At 36.6% G+C, this 23,501-nt stretch overlaps 1 protein-coding gene across 1 annotated transcript in view; it reads left to right on the plus strand.

Annotated features, from left to right (window-relative positions):
- Window positions 1-23,501, plus strand: part of LOC122809052 (protein Wnt-7a-like) — a 656,744-nt gene that overhangs the window by 228,323 nt on the left and 404,920 nt on the right. The window contains exon 2 of the mRNA XM_044080265.1: window positions 2,451-2,677. Coding sequence (XP_043936200.1) covers window positions 2,451-2,677 — 227 coding nt within the window. The remainder of the gene's footprint in view (window positions 1-2,450; window positions 2,678-23,501) is intronic.

Here is a 23,501-nt window from a genome sequence, read left to right on the forward strand (position 1 = left end):
TCTTGCACAACCACCTACTATCACTTTTTTGTTGTTCTGTTGTTTTCATATTCCATCCTTTCGGGATTTTGTGGTTTCGATCATTTAGTCTCAATCACTTAAGCATTGTGCACGTGCTGGTGTGTGTTTATGTGTGTACGTGTGTATAGATAGGTAGATAGATTGCTATATATAAAATGTTTTCAGATATACACATACCCATACAAGTACACATATAAACACACACTCACGCATGCATGTACATATGTGTGTGTGTGTGTGTGTGTGTGTGTGTGTGTGTGTGTGTGTGTGTGTATATATATATATATATATATATATATATATATATATATATAGGGGTCACTGTCACAATGTCGAAACACGGTTTATCAAAACCATGTTTCGGCGGACACAATTTAGCGAATGTGCATTTTATCGAAAATGCACTTTCGCTAAATGGGGAGTGGGAAATTGAAGAAAGCATGCAGTTTGCATGCACTGTTAGTTGTAAATTAACGTATAGTGTTGATTTACAACTAACAAAGCTATCGCTGACATTGTGGTACAGTGGGGATAAGGGAATATTCCCTTTTCCCCACTGTAGTGTGATCTCTGAGTGAGAACAATAAAGTAGGGGGGGTGGGGGGTGCAGGTGGGCTTGTCCCCCTGCATAACACTGTTTAATGTTATTATTTTTTTTTACATTTTTTTTTTAATGTTGATTTCTTTAGCGAAAGTGCATAGTCAACAATACGCACTTTCAACAATATGCACTTTCGCTAAAGTGTATTAGCAGAAACATAATTCGATGGATTGTGTTTTCGATAATACAACAGTGACCTATATATCTATGCATATATGTACAAGTTCATGTATTTTTGTATGGTAAGAATCTCCTTAGGATGACCTAAAAATCCACACATAGTTCTGCAAAGTAATTTTTCCACTTTTCATGGAACATGGAACGGTATTTGAAAAGAATGCTTTGGGTGGACTGGCGTGAGTAAAGAAAAGAGTGCCATTGTCCTTTTCCCATATTTGAAGTTGGGTAGGTACTGTTTATCTTCCACTACTCCAAGAAAGGTTAGATCATTTGTTTAGATGCTAGACTTCAAGTCCAAATTGTCAAAAGGTATTTACAGTAGTGAAGCTATCTCAGACATGGGTAGACATCCAAAGCTGAATGCCATAGATAGTCAATCTGTTGTTGCAGATCTGGACCACAATGTTATGCTTCTAGAGTTGAGTGATACGAGTAACCAAAAACATAATTTCAACAGAGTAATGCTTTTCAAGGCTTGATAACATTCCTCAAAAAAGTCACATCTTTGTCATTGATATGAATTTCAGCTAGTGGATCTGACATAGGATAGAGGATAAGTCTTTTTAGGTCCATGAGGATGTCTTTTAGCTCTTGGTATCTAAGTAATATCCCATCATGATGTTGCACAAACTCCACTGGATGCATCAGCATAGCTGCAAAGCATTTGACAGTGTTATTGTTTTTCTGTACCTCTTCTCCTGTGGTGACTCTTGAAGGCTAACAATACTTGCAACAGGCCTAGTCTGTACTTGAGATTCAGAAATCTGCCAGATTTCAAACCAGCCAGTCAGACACAAATTCTCTTGAGTAGGTTGTTGTACTTGTAGGTCCCACAGCAGGCTTACAGATTAAGGATTGTTTGGCGTTTGCAGCATCTGCCTCTGTTTATATATATACTGCATGGTACTCAAATATTGTGAATTTGTACATGCTTCATGAATAGAATCCAACTTGTTCTCCAAGAATATTATTATACACTCTTTCCTGCTCTCAGTGTCATACTTTGTTTATGACACAGACTCCAGCATAGATCGGAGCTCCGCATACACCACACCCCTTCCATGAAGAACGACGGAATTTCCACAGTTGCAGTGGCAACATTTCTTCCGTTGACCATAAATGCCACCATAGGTCATGATTAAAAAGAGTTCATTGTATCAATGCACTCACCTGGCTACTGCCCAAGTAAATAATTCTTAAGAAACACAAAGGGCAAGAAAAGGTTTGTCTACACAGGCAGATTGGCTGGTTTGCATGGTTCATTTCTGCTGGCATTTGACACATTCTTATGCTGAAATATAAAGACATTCTAATACAGTAAATACAGTTTTGTTACATGACTGAGAAACTGCATGCCACATTTGCAGGAGTGTATGCAGTTCATGTTTCCCTGGGTGCAGAATTAAAGGCAAGTTTACAAAATTGAGAAAAGGATATAAAGGGTAAGGTAGTAAGCAGGAAGTGGGAGCAGCAAAAGTGGTGTTAGACTGCAGGAAGTGGGAGCAGCAAAAGTGGTGTTAGACTGAGTATGTACAATGCAGAGAACTTAAAAGAGGCTGAAAGTAGAGGTTCCAGAAGAAATGACAGGAAGCAATAGAAAATAATGTTTTAAAAAAGGTCAAACTAATTTGTGTTTTTGTTTCTGCAGTGGTGTATCTTCAGTGCTGGCATTGGGCGCTAGCATTATCTGCAGCAAGATGCCAGGCCTGGCTCCACGTCAGCGAGCTTTTTGTCAGAATCGTCCAGATGTCATGGTTGCAGTTGGTGCAGGGACCCGAATAGGACTTGAGGAATGCCAGTACCAATTTCGTTACCACCGGTGGAACTGCTCCTCTTTGAGCGACCGGACAATTTTTGGACAGGAACTAAAAGTAGGTATGTAATCTAACTTTTATAAAGCTGTAAATGAGGAGGGGGCATAACAGTTAATTACATAGTAATTAAGTACTGAGTGCTTTCCCATTTAGCCATCTCCTAAAATGCAAGCCTAGAACTGATTGCTTGAAGTATTTGTACAAACAGGAGAATACTGACATTGTATGAGAGACCGGCATTTTGATGAGAGGCCAAAGCTGCTGACTGACTGCTGTGAGCAGTAGAATTAGAGAGGAACACTCATGGTCATACAAGCTGACATCCTGTCTCGTTGGGTTCTCATAAAATAATCATGAACACTTCTATATCAGTTAAACCTTAAATTAAAAACTGTATATGCCAAACCATTCAGTATTTACTAAACAAAAACAGTGCTCAGAGTGGCTGAAGTATTAAAATGTAGCTATTAAATAAATGTGAATTACTCAAAAAATCTTATAAAGTGAGGGAAATCATTCTCCGATTATCAGTACTCTTGTATACACTGTTTTGAAGCAATGTACCATCAAAGGCTTCTCAATTTTATAGATTTATGTAAGGTTAATTAGGTACCTATATTACAAAGTCACAGTGACATCTTGCCTAAAGAATTTACATGTAAAGTAAGAAACATTTTAGTTCAGGGTATCTAGTAAGTTATTTATCACTCAGATTAGAGGAAACGATTCTTATATTACTGTTACTGGTGACGATAAATTTATTTTTTCATGCTTGTTAAATTCTAGTGGTCCAGAAATCCTTTTTCAGGGGAGACAAAGCAGTAACCATTCACACTGAAAGCACACCAGGAAGATATGGAAAACCTCTTCCCCCTCAAAAAAGGACACGCTATGTATAGTGCACATATAGTATATGGTACCATGTAGTTAAACATGTTTTATCATACACGTTCATTATTTTGCATGCATTTAGATCTTTAACCAGTATTTTACAGGAGATTAATTTGCATTACTTAATTGCTATTATTTAGTATTTACAATAGAATGATGCAAAAATATTCTGGAAATACATAGATAAAGGTTATGGAGTCTAACTTTCCATCCTTGTGTAGCAATAGTATAAATAACGAAGGGTCTATCGGTTATAATCTCAAAAATGATAGTGAGAGTAACACTTTGGGAAGTAATGGAAGGCTGACAGTTGTAAGGAAGGGTTGTCAGGTGTGTGTCAGGTTACAGGATATAATTACCTTTAGTATTTTAACAGTGGGCGATGTTGGTATTTTAGTGCATTTAGTGTGCAGATTTAGGTGTGGTAGTATGTGATACAATTAGGCAAATGCAATAAGAGAGAGCGATTAACAGAGTGATGTTCATTTATAGTTGGTATGTTTTTTTTGGGGGGGGGTGGAATTAGTCTTGCTAGGTAACGCCAAAGCACTATAAACTGGGTTTAAAAGTGTAAGATGATTAGCTCCTTTTAGAAGCAATTTAGGAAGGCACTATTGAGGATATGATTCGGTAAGCATTTCTAACATTTTGTACAGCTATACTAAATGCTTTGACACATGTAGTACTTCTAGCAGGAGATACACAGAAGAGCATTAGGTCTTCATAGGTGTGGGTCTTGTAAAGACCTTGCAGACTGTGAGCAGGATTCTTGGTAATGAAGTTTATGTGCTGGAGTGGGTTTGTTTGAAGGCATCATAGTTAGACAGAAATCATTGGCTACTTCATATCAGAGGTAAAGCAGTCATGATGAGAGGGGGTCCTTAGTCTCGATGATAACACTGTTGTTCTCTGGCACAACATTCACTTTTGAGAAAGATCAGTTTTGTTAGGGCCGATTACTCTGTCACTGTCTTCAGCAGAACTGGTAAATGGATACTTCTGAGTACGTCAGACAATGTTTCCCAAATGATGTAGATCTTGTCCCAGTTTTATGTGCTAATAGTCATGTGTCTTGTACATATGCTAGTTGCTGGGCAAGAATTAGCCTAAGATATATGAAGTCACCACTTCCAGTGCCATTTCATTTGTAAGAGCATTGTTTTTTTTTTTTTTTTTTTGCCATTGAATGACATTGTTTTTGATAGGAGGCCTTGCTTGTTTTGAAAGAACCAGCCATCATGTTTGAAGAAGAAGAATGATTTATGTCTTTGTATATATTTGCACATGAATTTGCCATTTTAAAATTTATATAAAAAGCACATTATATAAACAAGGCCTTAAGACAGTCTGACTACTTATGTTTACAGAGATACTCAAGGATAGGGGGCAAAATAACTGGCATTTTTGAATGTTAATATTGCTTGTATCTGGTAAAATAGGAGACTGCTCAAATCACTATGATTAGTCTAACATGTATTGAAAACCTCCTGCAAGCATGAGATTAAAATCAAAGGACAATTAATGTGCTTGTTAACAAGGGTAGCCAGGCAATATCACTTGCTTTTGACAGATCTAAAATAGTGCCCTACTGTGCTCTTCTTCATATGGGATTGTTACAGGGTGCGGTCTGATTTTACTAAGGGTGCTTTTGGTACCATATTCATTATGTGATCTATATTCAGTATCTGACCAACTTACATTGCTATAGGTAATTAGAAAGCTACTTGTGGTGTGACTAGAGATGACCAGATGACCTAAAGTGCTACGTCTGCAGAAGACTACTTGTAGGAAGAAAGGAAATTTCACTTGCATCAAGATCCCTTTCTCCCTAGTTTCTTTATCTGAATGATCCATGTACTCCCCTTCCCATGGGAATTGTCAGAACAGGAGACCAGATGCTTTACATGATTCTTCTGTAGCCTTTTCTAAAAGGACATGGGTTGCACATCTGGAGTAACAGCTTCCTGCAAATTAGGTCTCCCCTCAAAAAAATGTTAAAATTGATTTTATTATTTATTTATTTTACATTTGTTGACCGGGATAGTCCAACTGGATACATGTCCATTTTCAGCGGAGGTCCAGGGAGAAAAGCTCCAACATCAATACAATAGAAAAAATGTTGCATATAGTAAAATATTTATGAGAAAACATTTACAGACTAGTTCAAACAGGCTAGATATAGCTATAACAAATACAGAAATTCTATTGCAGACTTGTGCAAACATGCTAGGTTAAGATACGACAAATACAGATCATGAGTTTAGTTTCTTTCCATAGATCCTGTTGGGATTACAGGCCCCACATCTCAGGTAAACATTTACAAAAAGATATAAAGGCATCTATTTTTAGTCAGATTCAGTCAAACAAGTATAGAGTTAGATCATTTCCATAATTAAAAGGTTTAGTTTCTCTACTAGAGTGAGCCAGAGGATGTCTGTACCCTAGTTACAATTTACAAATGACCCTAGTTAAAATTATAAATCAAACATGGTCTTTTAAAATGGAAAGATACAAATGATTTCCTAGTACTGGTTTGGAATTTAATGCTTTTCCCAGGCCTAAGTGTAACTGGATACATGTCTAGACACCACCACTGAGGTAGAAGTATAACAATCCAGCATTTACCATGATGCAGTGATCTTTAATTTGTAAAACACGAGTCTTTATTTTTCCTTTTATCTTAGTTTTGTTGGCCAGGTTTTTCAGGAGAAACATAAGTTAACATTTATCCTACTAGGGGAAATCCCCTAACAGTTTGCATTGCTACAGCTTTGGCTTCAACATTTAACAGCCAATGGCGTAAGTTAATGCCTTCAGCTAGATTAGTACACAGTTTGATTTAGAAATATTGCTACTCATCTGAAAGTAACTGTTTTAGTGTTGCAAAAACATGGTGATTGATAAAAAATTACATATTTCTTAATTTAGTAGGAATAAACAAAGATGTGCAATCATTTTGAGCTATGAAGTAAAGAATAACAGTATGAGATTTTGGGAGTCTGGTATCTGCTCAACAACCTTGTAATCCAACATTACTTTCTTATAAAACAATATAGAAAAGACATGTCCCTTTTTCTAAGGGCCAGTTTACCAATAATTGATTATATTATGTTTATGAGTAGGACAGTGGACGCAGACTTGTTCATATGGACTACTGAAATGCCAATTCATGTTTCCATCTTTATCTGACTTGTTTCAAGCAAAAACATTATTTAGCCATACTTCCTGATCACATGACCAGACCCAAGACTAAGAGTATAAAATGGAGAATTCTGGCTACCTTTTAGGTACTATGTTGCAAGTTATGATTGCTTAGCAGTTATGCCCTTCCGCACATGACTAACATATTATCTCTGTAATTGTGCTAGCAAGCCAAGAATAAGGCATGCATGTATTTTGATGCAGTTTGTCTAGCAACTTTGTTTTTGATATGACTAAGTTAACAGTTTTAAGTTTATCAGTACTGAAAAACTGCCTTTGGCAACTTCAGATGGTCTAATATTAGAGCTATTATTTCTTTAGTAACAGTCAACTAGTCAGACATGACTTTTCTGCTGAGATGTTTCAGTACTCAAAATGTCAAACCTTTAAAAAGGTCAGTTTTTCATTGACTCAGGGAGACTAGTCATAAATTATTCAGAGCTAGCCCTCAATCAGTTTGCTACCTAACTTCAAGAAAAATGTTTAAAGAGGAATAAAGCATTTTTTGTTAAAGATTCTTTGCAGTTTAAATGATATGTCCCCTTTAGAAAAGTTGATAGCTAATAAACTTTCCAGTCCATTAGATTTCTAAAATATTTCATAAAATCAAACTATGCATCAGAATCTATTTGTGAGCAGAGCCGTATCCAGTATTAGGCAACCTAGGCAGTCACCTAGGTCCCAGTATCTGGGGGGACCCACTGGCCAGGGCCTTTTACATTAATATTTTAGTTAGTTAATTAATGACCGAATGAATGAATGAATGAATGAATTAATTAATTAATTAATTAATTAATTAACTAAAAAAATAAAACACTTCTTCTTCTTTAACACAGCAGTAGTGGCATCTTCTCCTTTAAGGAGGACCATGCATGCATTGCACTCATGCACGCTAACGTGGGTGTAAAAGCATTCCACAGTTGTGTAAGGGAGGCACGTGGCACTTAAACTATCTGTCCCATTTGTGGTTGTATAAGAGAGGAAGTGTGTGTGTGTGTGTGTGTGTGTGTGTGTGTGTGTGTGTGTGTGTGTGTGTGTGTGTCTGCGGGTGTGTAATATGGAACCTCTTTCCCTTTGAACTCTCATCTCTCTCCTCAGTAAAAATGTTCAAAAAACAACTCAAACAACACCTTTGTAACCACTGGTTATGCCCATGTAGTAGCCCAGACTAATCTTACCACCACTTTCTCTGTAGCCTTCCCTCATTACCATTTGCAATTTGGATTCCTACTCTCTCCATGCCTCATACAGTAGTCTCACCATTACTTTATTTTAGTATTTTTAACAGTTGCACTCACATACTCTTTTTCTAATTGTGTATTTGCTTAGCAAGTAGCAGTAATCTATTTAGCACATAAAAACATCCATATAAACTTTCTTTTTACTTACTACCACTTTCTTCCCTTTAAGGTACTATGCTACTATAGGATAAATGGTATAACTCTGCTAAATACTGCTCCTTGAGCTGCTATATTTATTTGTGTTTTTTATTTCTTCACCTCTCTTTCTTATTGTGTGCCACTTTAAAATAGGTTGTTGCTCTATCTGTTTCTTATCCTCTGCTCCTTTAATAATAATATTTGTCTATATAAAATGTGTATTCTTCAGCTCAAAATAGTACTGTACCTTAAATTGTTACAGAATTATTTATCTGTACCCGAAGTTGTAAATTTTTGCTTATGTGGAGCTTTTCTCCCCGGGCCTCTACTGAAAATGGACATATATCCAGTTAGACTAGCCCGGTCAACAAATGTAAAATAAATAAAAATAAAAAATAAATAATATACACTCAACTGTTCAGATTTTCACAGAATGTCCAGATTTAGCCTCATATTTTTTGTCTCTTCCTCATAAAATGTGCGGTTTTCTCGCAAATCACTGGGGATTGGTCACTAAATAATTATATATGAGTTTCAGACTTCATAACCTTCAGAAAATGTATGGTAATCCAAATTCTCTTATTCTAGCAACTTTTTAAGTTAGGAAGAGCAATATTTAAAATCTGTCCCTATTTCTAGGCCACTGTACCCCCATTATTTTAGGCTTTGTCCACATTTCTTGCACTAAGAGGTTGAGAGGTATAATGTGTAATGCCGTAGTTAAGGGGGGCACGTTAGTCAATTCAGGCTCAAACCCATTACCTTGGTTACAGAAGACAAGAGCCTGAATCCTCTACACCAACTACCAGACTGCTGAAGGAATTGTGACTGAGTTTCAGTACATTTTTAGGGGATTATGAGTTTCAGTGCATTTTCAAGGGATTATGAGTTTTAGTGCCTTTTCAAGGAATTGTGAGTTTCAAGGAAAGAGAAGTTTACTGTTGCTCATGCTAAGTCTGTTTTCAATGTGCAAGTAACTGTTTTGTTTAGCAAATGGTAGTCACTGTGCTTTAGAATTTGAAAGCAGTGTTAATTGCATTTTGTGCAGAAGGCTGTGGGATTCCACTCCCATACCATGTAGATAGAGTGCTGATATTGCAGTGCCCTTTGAAATGCTGATACTATGGTGCATTTTAAGGGGGGTTGAGGGTGCTGCATTCCAGAATGTGTCCTCCTTTGTATGAAATGCCTAGTAGCTATGAACATGTTGTTGGTTTGCCAGCTATTCCCTATTGTAATATTATCAGCTTACCAACTTTTCTTTAATGTAACATAAGGAAATAGTTGGCAGCAGGCACTGAATTTGTAGATAAAACACTGAAATGCAAAGTTGTTTGCCAGTACAACCTCTTCATTAGTTACAGATTTCTTTAATGTGGAATTATTCGGATGAATTTTACTTTTGCAGAGATTGTGCATATTGACTGACATTGTTGGATTGTAATGATAGAAGTCTGAGTGGCCTTTTATGGTTGAAACTTTATGAAGTGGGTAGTTTTGTCATTATTGGTTTATATATTTTGTTTCATTGCTTACTGGAAGAATGGTCAAAACTACAAATTTAAAACACATTCTAACAAGTGGTGCTTTATATTATACAAGGAATATAATTTAATGCAATCAGAAATGTGAATCAAAGAACACAAATTTGTATACATGGGCCTAAAATGTGTGCAAAGGGCCTATGGTTTAAAAACAGCCCAAAGATAAACTTAATCCACACTGGCAAGATGCATTTTCTTTGAATTTGGGTTCCAATGCCATTTCAATGAATGTGAGTTTCAGGGACAGAGAAGTTAACTGCTTATGCTTAGTCTGTTTTCATTATTCAACTGTATTGTTCATTTATCAAATAGCTGTCAGTGTTTATGATATAAAATTTTAATTTAAAACTTTTATTTCAATAACTGTAATCATTGTTGAAGTAAATAAGAAAACAGTATGTATACTGACTGGTTTAAACAGTATATATGGTAACCCGGGAGAAATAGCTAAGTAATGGGCCACTGGAATGGCTTGAGAGGGGGCTGCTTTGGGGGGGGGTCCAATCTATTACTCTTCCTATTTCCCAATTTGACCATGACCTGGCTCTGTTTGTGAGTTTATATTTAGAAACAAATTTTAGCCCTAGACATAATGCATATAAATTATTTCAGTTAATTCACAACTTGTGAATACTTTTGTCATGCACACTGATTCTGAGCTTCATATACACCATTGTCATAACTTCATTCATTCATTTTTTTTTTGGTAGAGAATGTTGTTGGGATGTAACTGTGTATTTTGTGAAATAAAAGATTTTTTCTTAGTTGCAAAAGTGATTTGCATTATAGTAATACATTTATCCCTTTTACCCTTTTTAAAATCGATCTACATCTGAAATTACATGTTTGGTTTGTAAAAGTATTGTGGTTAAGTTAATCATTATATGTGTGTGTGTCAAGGATATATATTTTATTTTAGGCAAAACATAATGCAGGTTTTCTTTCATTTTTAACTTTATTTTCATTTTTGTTCTTTATGTTATACAGTTAAATTATGTATATGACATCTGGAAACATCCATAAATAAAAATTGCATCACTTGTTTTAATGATATCAACAGGTTTTATAACACAATTGTATTCTTATTTTTCCTTTTATTTGGAAATATATAAATTAACATTTCTTAACATTTAAAAGGGGGCATGTCCCCAGTGAGTCAGAGAGACCAGACATAAATTCCCCAGAATTAGCTTATGTGCCAAATGCCAAATGCAGTGAAAATGTCTCATCAATATGAAACAGTCACTACCTGAAATTGAAATGTTTCAATGTCATTAATCAGCTCCTTTTACCTGGTTGTATTATGTAAGACATTTAGAGTACTGCATTGTCCTACTGCCTTCTCAACCAGAAACTGGCCACTGAATCAAAATATGTAATTCATGAGTTCACTTGAACAGTTCTATTGTTTGATGTCTCCATCACTGCCAAAAGCAGCTAGTTAAAGCAACAGTGAAGCATTGCAGAAAATGATGCGAAGTAGGGTAATAAAAAGTAACAATAAAATATTTTATCCAGTGAGATTTCATCTGTACTCTGTGGACATTCCTGCTCTTCTTTACACTAATGATATGGAGGTAGGAACCATTGGAATGAATTAGTGAATTAGCTAATTATTGAATGACAAAAAGAATGATTGATGAAATAAATAAACAGGTAACCTGAATGTAGTGTATCACTCTACTTTGTTAGTAAGACCAACCTTAACCATGTGTGACTTTTTACTATCACACCTAGTATGTTTCCTTTTCTATGTAATAATTCAAGCCTTAGAAATGCCCTGTGTGTATGTGATTTTATTTTTATTTGTACAAATATTAAACTTAACACAGCAGTAGTGATAAGTTTATGGTTTTGTAATACTATTCATATAAGTGAGGTATATTTCCTTTGATGGGTAAGTCTGACCAGAAAATACTCAAGGAAATATACGTGTCCTGAATTTCAGGAAAAATTTTCCTTTGCAAAGAATAAAAAAATACAAGTTATGGCAGTGTATGTAAGTGAGTAATGTAGCTGTAATACAAATACTGACATTCTAGCCTCTCATGTTTCATTTGCTCAGTCATACTTCAATGCTTATCTATATTTTTTGGATGAAGAGACTTGAATACACAAACACAAACTTTACATGTACCTTCCATGAGTTGGTGCAACCTTAGAGGCAGTATGCATAGAGAATAGGGATTGTGAGGACAGAACTCCTGCAAAGTTTTCTGTTTTACTGTATTGTTCATATTGTAAGCAATCATATTTATAGGCAACTAGCACTGACTATATGAGACTCAAACAGCAGTTCAAGTACAGTAACAAAAGTGTTGCATAAGTAGGCAAAATGTGCCATAATATGAATAAATGGTTATGTTTGGTGAATTATTGCATTTGGTAGCATTTATCGATCCCATAAAGCAATTCTTTACAAATTGTGTGAATGGTGATAAATAGTTGATTAGTCTTTTGAGTTAAATTTGGTGAAAAAAGTGTAGCTTATTCTTTGAATTAAAAAGGTGATTGGTACCAGCAACACAAGTAAAATTGCACTGGTGATGAAGATGTTATGTAGTTATTTAGAATCCATATTTTTAATGAGAGAAAAAGTCAAAGTTCTTATGGGGAAATAGTAAATTATATAAGACTGAAATTTATTTAAGTAGTATCACTACTAGTGTTTTGCTGATAGCCATACTTGTGGTGTTGTGTTGTAGGAGGAAACTACCACCCAAATGATAGAAAACACAATTTTCTAGATTTAGCACTCATTCCCCAAGAAAGGAATACCATTAAATCATTGTGTACTCAGATGTACACAGGATAACAGTTTCACCCGCTAATAGGTAGGGGTCTTTTTCTACACTGGGACCTGCTACCGGGAACCACCCACCTATAGAGATAAAAAATTAGAAACCATTAAAAGCTTTAAATATGCACTTAAAGAGCATCTCTTTACTAAATCTACCTGCAGCTGCTACCATGACAATGGTTAGGTAACTTAGCATCCCATATCATGAATACTGGAATACATTTAATAAACTTTTCTTAGACTATTAATGTGGTATCTTGTAGACAAACATTTCAACATAAGATTAAATTGTATTTTGTGTAGATCTTAGCTTGCATTTTGCACATATCTTTTTGTTTTCAATGCACTCTGACAGGATTGTTTAATCTTACCTATTCGCAATCAGTCCTAATAGGTTCTGAATTTTGCTATGTACTTCTTTTGTATACAGTATCGTTGATTACAAGACTGTGATATATTTTTTGCTGTTTGAGTTCAAGTTGTGGCTGAAAAGAGTCAGTAGACCAGTCAACCTACCCGGTGAACAAATAATAAATAAATACAACTATAGAAACAATATGCTGGCTCTCAGTTAAACAAAGAGCAGAGCTGCTTGTAGGGTTACAACTCTTCAAGCTCCTACAGGAAGATACTCTCTCCTTTAACCTAACTCTCATTATCTTACCTTCCTATGTCTTAGATTTTATAGTAATAGATACTCTCATGTAAAACCTGTCCATTTATGCATACTGATGATACTGCATGCATATACCTCCCTGTATTAAAAATGTTTTCATATACAACCCACGTAACTCGTACTTTTAATCAAAACTGTTTGTAAACGACATAACTGATGTCAGGGATGTATTAGTAATGAAACTGACTGTAAATGATGAAACAATGCAAATGATGCTCTTGATGTTTGTATAATAGAGCTTTTCTCCCCGGGTCGCCACTGATAAAGGCTACTGCTTAGACAGATTTTACCAGTAAACACATGTCAATAAATAAATAAATAAATAACCTCTAAACTAGTAAGACAAGCTTCCACATACAGCCTCAGAAACCTGAATCATACTGATCTTTCAACACATATCCCACTTTCCACACTTAATGCCTCTGACCATGCATTCTTATTTCTCGGTCCCAGATTATGGGTGTCCTTCCCACCCACACTGAAGGACACTTCATCTTTCCTCATGTCTCAGGAATTGCTAAAATCTCATGTATTTAATCAAACTAAATGCTCCTGCAGCCAAACAGGCCGCATGACCTAAATCAATTAATCTCACTCCTTTACCGTAAGTGCCTTACTATTCTCCATTGCTTCAGTTCTCACACTTCAGACTTTTATACACCAGGTTTATATATATATATATATATATATATATATATATATATATATATATATATATACATTGCTCTTTCTTCCTCAGTGTGAAACAAGCTTTGTAGTAGAATCTTTATTTATAGCAGTGTAATTTTTACTTTACTGGTTTATATATTTTTACATTCTTAGCATTTTACATTCTTTGTACTTTATTCACTGTCACTACATGTTTTTGTTATTGTATCTACTCTGTATGAGTGGTCATATTATTGACCCTGAACTGAGACTGAAATTGGTCAGAAATGATTAATGCTGTACTCTGGATAACAGATTAAATAAATAAATTACGTTCCCAGATTATTTTCCTTTTTTGTTGCCATAAGGAATTACCCCCTGCTGATTTCTCACACTCACCATCTTGTTGTTTTGTGTAATACTTTGCTTTTATCTGCAATGAACATTAACTGCAAAAGTTCTGCTTGCCCACCTTTCAATATCCTTCCTTACCATATCTTGTTGGACCTATCTTTGTGTCATCAACAGAGAGAGTGCTCCTGTCCTCTGTTCACTCAGATTAAATACACTAAAGAGGACCTCGTAACTCAGCATTCTTCTAATCCATATCCTTATTCCTGGCATTGTCCATTTCAGTAGAGCCATCTGTATCACACCCTTCAACTATGCAGCAGTCCAATTCTTCAGTCTTTATCCAGCTTCCAGCCTCTCCAGTTTTCCTGTCAATAAATTGTTTGAGACCAAGTCAGATTCCTGTCAATGTGTAGCTTGAGCACATCTACTAGTACTCCCTTAAGTTGTCTTATAACCTCATCAAAACCTATCTCTTTGATTTCCAGTACCTTCTACTGTCCTCTAAAAAAGCAGCCAGTCTTCACTTCAGGATTATTTTAATGACTTCCTCCGACACAGCTGTTAGGTTCCTGTCCTTGCACTTCTTGACTTGACTTTTTTCCTGCTCCCCCATACCTTTTAACTTCTCACATCAAGATGACATGGCGCTTCTCTTTCAGGGAACACCAGCAGAAGAAGGCACTTTCTTTTTGCCCCTTAACTTAATGTTTAGGGTTGCCAAATCAGGGAATGGCCCAGGGAGCCAGACGAGACAGCTATGGCTCTGCTCCTCTGTCCTCCAGTCTCCCTCCAACCTCTTGTAGACCATTTATTGTGGAAATCACCATTCTTAAATTCCTCTGTAGCCATGTGTGACTTCTTCCTTCTTTACCTTTTTTGCTTCCTCAAGACTTTGTCCATATTCCATAATACTCCATCCCTAACACATTCAAATAGCTATGTACTCCTTCAGTTTGCCTCCACATCCCCAATTTGTGTCCCTCTCCTCCAGCTCACCCTGACCCTTTCTTCTAACATTTTACACTGTTATCCTTATATTTGTTTTCCTATCTCCTGCTACTCTAAATCATGCAGTGGTAAGATCACTTTTCAGTAATAATAACGTTCATCAGGACTTTTTAGGCACCATGCACTTTGGATAAGACTGTGTCCATAATTTTATTCTTTCTGGAATAGTTCCACTCTAGACAACTGAGCCCCTCATTTCTCAAGCCAAAAATTGACTTCCACTTCCTCCCTGTGCTGCAGCTGAGAATTTCCCAGTCACCCCCAGACATATTCATATACCCATTAATGCAACTCTCTTTCTCATCCTGTCTCTCATAATTCTTTCTGTAAATTATTCTCTACCTATATCTCCCTTCTTTGTCATTCCTGAGTGGCATATATCCAGGTGTCTTCATACCTCCCCGGCCTCTTGTCAGTGGCCCAAGTTTCTATAACATTACAAGTGCATCGACCCACTCCTGCATCATTGTTTACAGCTCCCTATCTCACAAATATTACCAATGCATTGACCCCCACACGTATAATTGTTTACAGCTCCCTGTTTCGTTAACATTACCAATGTATCGACCTCTCCTGAATCATTGTTTACAGCTCCCTGTTTCATTAACGCTACAAATGCATCAACCCTTTCCTGCATCATTGTTGGCAGCTTCCTATCTCATAAACATCTCCTGAATCATTGTTTAGAGCTCCCTATCTCATAACCATTACCAGTCCATTGACCCCCTCCCACATAGATTCAGCTTCTTATCTCATAATCATTACCAATCCGTTGACCCCCTCCTACATCATTGTTTACAGCTCCCTGTTTCATTAACATTACAAATCCATCAACCCCCTCCTGTATCATTGTGGGCAGCTCCCTATCTCATAAACATTACCAACCCATTAACACTCTCCTACATCATTGTTTACAGTTCCCTATCTCATAAACATTACCAATCAATTAACCCCCTCCTGCATCATTATTTACAGGTACCTGTCTCATACATCTCAACTGTCCCTGATTTTGTTTCATATTTTTGTCTGTTTGTCATAAAACACATAATTTTCTGGCAAATTATTGAGTCTCTAAATAATGATAGACAGTTTCAGACTTCATATACTTCAGAAAACACATGCTAATGCAAAATCTGTTATTCTAGCAACTTTTAAAATATATAACAGCAAAATTTAAAATCTTTCCCTGTTTTTTGTCATTTGCCACTCATTATTTGTTGACTTTGCCCATGATTCTTGCACTTAGATTGAAAGTGTTATCCTGTCTTCTAACCAGACTCCTAGCAAAATGTTAAAATGCTACCAAATCATAATAAGACACCCTTGTTTGCTTTTCTACTGTTTTGTGTCCATTTTCCCATCTATTATTGTGTCCCTAACTATATTCGTATTTTGTGCCACCCAACTTTTCCTTTCATCTTAATATACAGGTATAAACATTTAGATATACCTATCCAGTCTAGTCTGTTCTGAACAGTACTGTCTATTCTGGGCTAAGATGAAGCCTGTCCATGCAAAGAGCTAGGGTCTCACCCCATTTTCCTAACAGTGACAAACCATTTTCTTTCTCTGCTGGCACAATCATTTATTACAGTCCTTAATCCTTTTCTTTCTCTGCATGTTGACTGTTGGCATTTTGGTGGACTCTTGCTCCAATCCCCTATTGTGGCATCTCTCTGTCACATCCCTGACCATGTTTGCTGCCACTTTAACTGATTCATCTTACAATTCACTTGTGTCTATGTGCACCACAGCTAATGTCCACACTTCTCCCTTGGAGATAAGTTTGGTTACTTCCTGTTATATCTTACTAAGTCTAAGCCCCGAGACCAGTTCCACTGTTACCTGGTCTCACCTGTCTCTCTTGTTTATTCCGTTAGTACCCTTGATGACTGAATATGGAATCACTAGCACCATTATCTCTGTCCTCAAACTAATTCTTGTCTTATACACTTCCTGCCATATTCCACTACCATTCCTGTTTTCAACTATCTTGTCTGTCTTCATTGTTTGCATTGATCACCTCCCTCCCTGTGTTACAACTGATCCATTTCTCATTCCTCCTGTACTCCTCTCCTCTGTCCTGCCTGTTTTACCCTCTGCCCCCTCCCTTCTGGCTCTGTGCTCCTGCCTGCTTCTTATCTCCTGATTTCCTTGTGGTGTTGGCTTCCAAATTGCCAACATTGGTGTTTTCTCCCATTTATCATTTGGCATGTCTGTATCTATAATTCCCCTTGACTTTCTTCTGTTTGTCCTCCCTTTAATTCATTCCTCTCACTTTCTCCCTTATCCTTGACTGTGCCATCTTACTTTCCTCTGACTTTCTATCTCAATGTCCTCTTGCCCTCTGCTTTTCTTGTCTTAAAATGTCTCTCTCTGTCCTGTTGGCCTCCTGTTATCATCTCCAGTCTTTAACTCCCATAGTCTTCTGCTGAAACTCTTCCATACTCCTGCAGACCTGAAGTCCTCTACACCCCTGAAGGTCTGTCAAGTAAAGAGCTGCCACACACCCTTAGCACATTAATTATTTCATTTCCGCTGTCCTCATCCACCTTGTACTGCACTCTCATGCTGCACAACAGCAACAGAGTGTAATGTTGTGTCTCAACCAAAACCAAAGATTAATAACACCATGAGAGTCCAATATGGTTAAAAGCAAAACAGTTTATTAGAAGATTGAGCACTTTTGTCCAGCAAAGGAGACTTCATCAGAATGAAAAACCCAGCCATAAACCTTCATTAAATACACAAACCAGTGCATTTCACTGGGTAATTAAAAAATTAGCTGCACAGCAATCTGATTCTTAAAGCTGCAGAAATGAATAACTAATACGCAGCATGTCTAGTAATGCATTACATGGTAAAACTTTCTATAAAACCATACATCTACTGTTAAAAACTATACTTCTGGTATAATGTTAATAATTTGCTTGTCCTAATGTTTTAATAAATTTAAATGTGGCTACATATTTATATAACATATGATGTGGTGAACCTTCTCTATAAAATCATACACACGTCATAAAAGGGCTGTTCTCCAAAAATATATTTTTATATTTATTATTATTATTTACTTGACTAATGTTTAAAACTGGTGTAATGTAGACATGTTTGTTCAACCTCAGTAAAAAGTGGTAACTAACCTAAGCTGCCAAATTACTTCTCTGTTATTAAGCCATCCTTTCCAACCTCCCCCCCCCCAGGGTCAATATGGAATTTTTTCTGATATATACCAAAAGAAAACTATTTAAAGTCCCTACAACTAATAGAGTGTTTGTACAAAGCACTATTTTCTTTGTAGTTGGCAATGTCATAAAGATGTCATAAATGAGTGTCTTAAAAGCACGTTCCATTTTGCCAACAGATTGCTGAGTAATTATCACACTTTGCCAAATACACAACTCTTGGTGTGGTACAGTTCCCTTTCTGAAAGGTAATTTTACTCTTAAGGATGTTATCTAATACCAGGGTTTGCACATGAGTTATATAAAAACATTGCTTATAACAACCACAGGGGGTTGTATCCCTGTCTATTGACAAAACATCAGATGTTTTATTTTCAAACAGCTTTTTAAAGTTGGGTGCTTTCATTGAAATAAAAACTGGCTCGATTCCCACTATATTATGAATATCTGGATTCATTGTAAAAATGTTGCAATTCTTTTTAACAATATCTCGTATCTCCTTAGAAAACTGGTTGTGCTGAATAACAAGAGCTTTTTCATATTTGTCCCCTCTTTCCTCCATTGGTGGTTTATCTAGACCTGTACCTAACAGAGGCTTATATTTACCCCTCATTCATTAAAAACATCATTAATTATACTGTTGACCAAGTTCTCAGGATAACCTCTAAAAAAGAACACCTCTTTTAACTTAACCAGTTCATCCCACACCTCATCATATCGATGAGTGATCCATGCCACCCTTATAGCTTGACCTTTTACCAAACTTTTCTTTTGCAAAATAGGTGGCAACTAGTAAAATGAAAATATGAATTGCAAAAGATCTTCTTTCTATGTACATTAGACTTAAATCCTGATGTTGTATGGGATATAAGGGTGTGTAAATAATTTTCCTCTCTTGACTCCAGTTATATGTACATTTTAAAAACTCAGTAGTGTTGTTTAAATAGTCCACAAAGGAAGGAATATCTTCCTGTGTACCACCCCGTAAAATAAAGATGTCATCAAGGAACCTTAGATACAAATAAAGGTTCTTTGAAAACTTACTGTTGAAAACATATTGATGTTCCCATCCCAACAACACAGTGTTTGTAAAAACAGGGGTGCAGGCTGCACCCATAACCACACCCCTGGTCTGTTGAAAAAAACTATCCTTCAAAGAAGATGAAATTGTTAACTAGGATGAGGGACATTATTTTTTTTTTTTAGTATTATGGAAAAAACATATAATTTTCAGACTGACTTTGGCTCTGGACATAGCGAACAATGGTGGGGATACCAATACTTTCTCATCTTTAAGAAGTCTGAGTTATTATTTTGAAAAGAGACTCATGAAGCTTAAACATTTACAAATAGAAATTAGCTACTTAAGAGAATGTTATAACTTTAGAATTGTGTCTCAAGGTTTAAGAATGTTTACATTTCCATTTGGTTTGGCTTATAATGTAGAGATGCTGGATGATTTTACTTCATTTCATGCTTTCACAACAAAACCTCCAGAAATTGATTGACTGATGCCCCCCATCCACCTTAATAATATGTGTTAACCCTAACCATGCTCCTGACCACTTACCTTGCACCTTACCTTAGAAAAGCCCCTTCTGCAATGATGCATCTTTTCAGAAAACTACATTTTATGGTACTGTTAGGAGTGTTTGCCTGTGAATGATCATTCTTTCTCACAGATGCTATAACATTGGAATGAAAACGTTAAAGTAAGGGTGTGGGTGGCTTTCCCTGCAAACAATACTTTTTGGTGTGTTGCCGCAATTGCTAGTAAGCAGCTGGAATCTAATCACTCCAAAAACATATGTAACTCAGAATGATATTTTTGAAAATCTGTGACCTGGCTAGCATGATGGAAAGTTCTGTGAAGTTAGTCCTAGTAACAGGGCCATCTTTATTACATTCATGACATACACATCAAGGATGTTTGATGCAGGTACCTTCTATACTAGAGTCTCGGGTATAAAACTGTAATGGCTATCCCGTGTATCTCAAGGCTCAAGACCTTAGATAGTTCTTGTTTGCTCACATTATGAGAATGCCCAAGACTGCTGTGCACTATTTCTGGAGGAGTTTCTTCTTCATTCAATGTTGTGTGACTGTGGAGTTTGTATAAGTAATTTTGGGATGTGACACCTGCAAGGATCTATTCTATTACATTACATGTAATGGGCAGCTTTTGAAGTCTTTAGCACAAGCACTTGTGATGTGGGACATAGTTATGATCTCTCATTGTAGAAGCAGCAGTAATATATTATCCATACTGAAATTGTTAAGATGAAAATACGCACACACGGTCCAGTGTAGTGGACAAGTCTTGGAAAAAGAATGGGAGAAATGGTCACACCATCTGCTATCAGACTCCGAATTTGCTGGATTGGATATCACTTCATTATTGGAAATCACGTTTCATAACTAGAGTACATTGACAGAATTGTTCTGAATTATAAATGCATTATGAAATGAATAGACATAGTCTGGTGTTAACATCAGCCTGACACACATTTGATAGTCTAAGAATTAGGGCAGAGATGAAAAGCCTGAGCCACTCCTTAAATATGCTGAACCAGGGTGGTTTGCATTAGTCCTAATGAGTCTACCAATAGAACTGGTTGGATGTGCACAAAACAAGGTGCTCTCCCTTTTTAACATTTTCAGAACATATTAGTTTGTTATGCGGTGGTGCAGCGGTAGCATTGTTGCCTCACAGCAAGAGGTTCTCCCATTCGATTCCTGGCTGGAGTGCGGGAAGTGCCTTCTTTGTGGAGTCTGCATGTCCTCACTGCGGTTGGGTGGGTGTTCGAAAGACATGCGTAAATGGGTGTGCCTTCGTTGAAGGTTGAACGTTGAGCTGGCACCTCGGCATTCGTGAAAATCAACTACCAATCATTAGCAGACCGAAGTTCCACTGTGGCGACCCCTAACCGGAAAAAGCCGAAAGACAACAACAACATTAGTTTGTTAGTAGTTCATAACCCTCCCAGGATTAGATGGCAAATTGTCTTGAATTACTGGGGTTCCACACAAAGCTGCAGAGATGAGCTTTGCAAGATCTGGTTCTAGACTGCAACGTGCAACTGACAATTGATTTCAGTTTGTATGCCAAGAAATTCAGTATTTTCTGAAACTGCTTGCTGTATACTATATTTCCAAAGCACTTTGCTCTCCCATTACAATTGAACTGGCAGAAGAGTTTAAAGAATGATTGCTGGGCTGACGTGTAGAAATTGTATCTAGAATGTGCAGGCCCAGGACAGACCAAATATGGAACAGTGACATCATGCTTAGCATATGGGATACAGACTGTGAGTATCCCTGGAGTCTAGAGTCCTTTATGCCTGACCTATTTACTCAGTTTGCTTCCCTAGGCAACATGATCATTGAAAATTCACGAGTCTAGTGATAATTACATAAGTAGTGATATTTGCAGGAGTCTGCCCCTGCATATATAGGAGCAGTGACTGTAGCTCCATTAGTAGGGTGGTGTAGCTGAGTGGTCTTAGGCACTAGATTAAGGCTCAAGTTTCTTTGGGGGCATGGGTTTGAATCCCATCACTGCCAAAAATCGACAATCAACTGGTCAATCCACCATACACTTTAGTTATAAGTGATCAACAAGTAATGTCAATAATACATATGGGAAAATAATATTTTAAGGTTTGTATAATAACTTAATTTGGAAGACAAAAAGATGTCTCTTTCTAGATTTTTAAATGCATGCAGTAATTTCATATAGTGCATTTTTTTCATCATCTCTGCAGTAACACAGACTTGAAATATATTACTTAAACATGTGTGTGCATGTCTTTTATTATATAGACCATTACCAGTTTTTATAATAAATATTAGTACTAGATCATGACAAGGTATGAAACCTGCTATAGTCTAAAATAATAACATTGTATCTGAAATGTATTGTCCTAGTATAAATGCACATGTTGACAGATGACTGGTCATTTGGATACCTTTATGGGTATATTCTACTTCTATATGTGGAGATTACACTAATGGCTATAGTGGACACCACCACCAAAACAGTCTGAGCTCTGTTAAGCATCACCTAGCCTTTCTTATTAACCTTATTATCAGGTGGTGAAGGAAAGGCTATCTGGGCTAGAGAAAGTAATTCCCAATGAGAGTATATTAGTATATTAGTGGAGTTCTTATTATGGCCACCTAAAAAATGGCTGTCAGACAGAAGATAGTGAAAAGAAATCCTGAACAGTACCTCATGCACCACTTTATTAAAAGTAATTTAAAATGGAAAAAAATGTTTGAAATGTTGTTAATATTTGTGTGTGTGTGTGTGTGTGTGTGTGTGTGTGTGTGTGTGTGTGTGTGTGTGTGTGTGTGTGTGTGTGTGTAAGAGAGAGAGAAAGGGAGAGAGCAGAGCTCCCATTTCCCTCATCATCTATCTAGAGTGGTCCCCACAGCAGAAACCACTGACCTCTACCAGCAAATGCACAATTCAACCAAGTGTGTGTTATATACTTAGTTTAGTGTAAGCACACTTGGCAGACACTGTTGGAGAAGCTGACATTTTCCATTTTACACACATCACCTGTTAATGCCTTGGCTGCTTATCAGATTAAAAAAAATTGCAGTGGTTACCATGTTGAACTATTTCATGAATTTTTCTGCATCATTCTCCTGACCCTCTTTTGTCATACAGTGAACACATAATTACTGTGATCAGTTGCTTCAGATATACTTCCTTTTTTTCTCATGAAGCATGCTAAATTACCTTTCCTCGCAGTTTCTGTAATCTGTCTTTATTATTCATAACACATCTTTCTGTGGCAGGACACAAAATGTCAGGTATGGTAGACAGATTTAGAGTAAGATACATTGGCCTGATGTAAGTCCCCCATTCTCCTACATGAGTCAGTGTCAGTATCTTTCTTGGTTTTATATTCTTTTTTTTTTATCAGCACATCCCTTAAGTCTCTCTTTTCCACTTCAGCACTCCTGGCTGGCAGATGAGCGATGTATTAAACTTTTCCTGGATCCTTCAGTGTTGTATGCATTAATACTCCACTGTCTCACTATGGACTGCAGCTGCCAAGCTCATAGCCTTTCTGTTTGCCATTTTAAAATTCTTTCTTGTGTTATATATTACTTTACTCTCACCCTCCTACAGAATAATGCACTGTCAGAAAGTAGATTCCCCTACCTTGAATGCTCTTACATGTGCCA

The sequence above is a fragment of the Protopterus annectens genome, chromosome 8.part0 (assembly GCF_019279795.1).
Source record: "Protopterus annectens isolate FY-2018-M chromosome 8.part0, PAN1.0, whole genome shotgun sequence".
In the NCBI taxonomy this organism is placed as follows: domain Eukaryota; kingdom Metazoa; phylum Chordata; order Ceratodontiformes; family Protopteridae; genus Protopterus; species Protopterus annectens.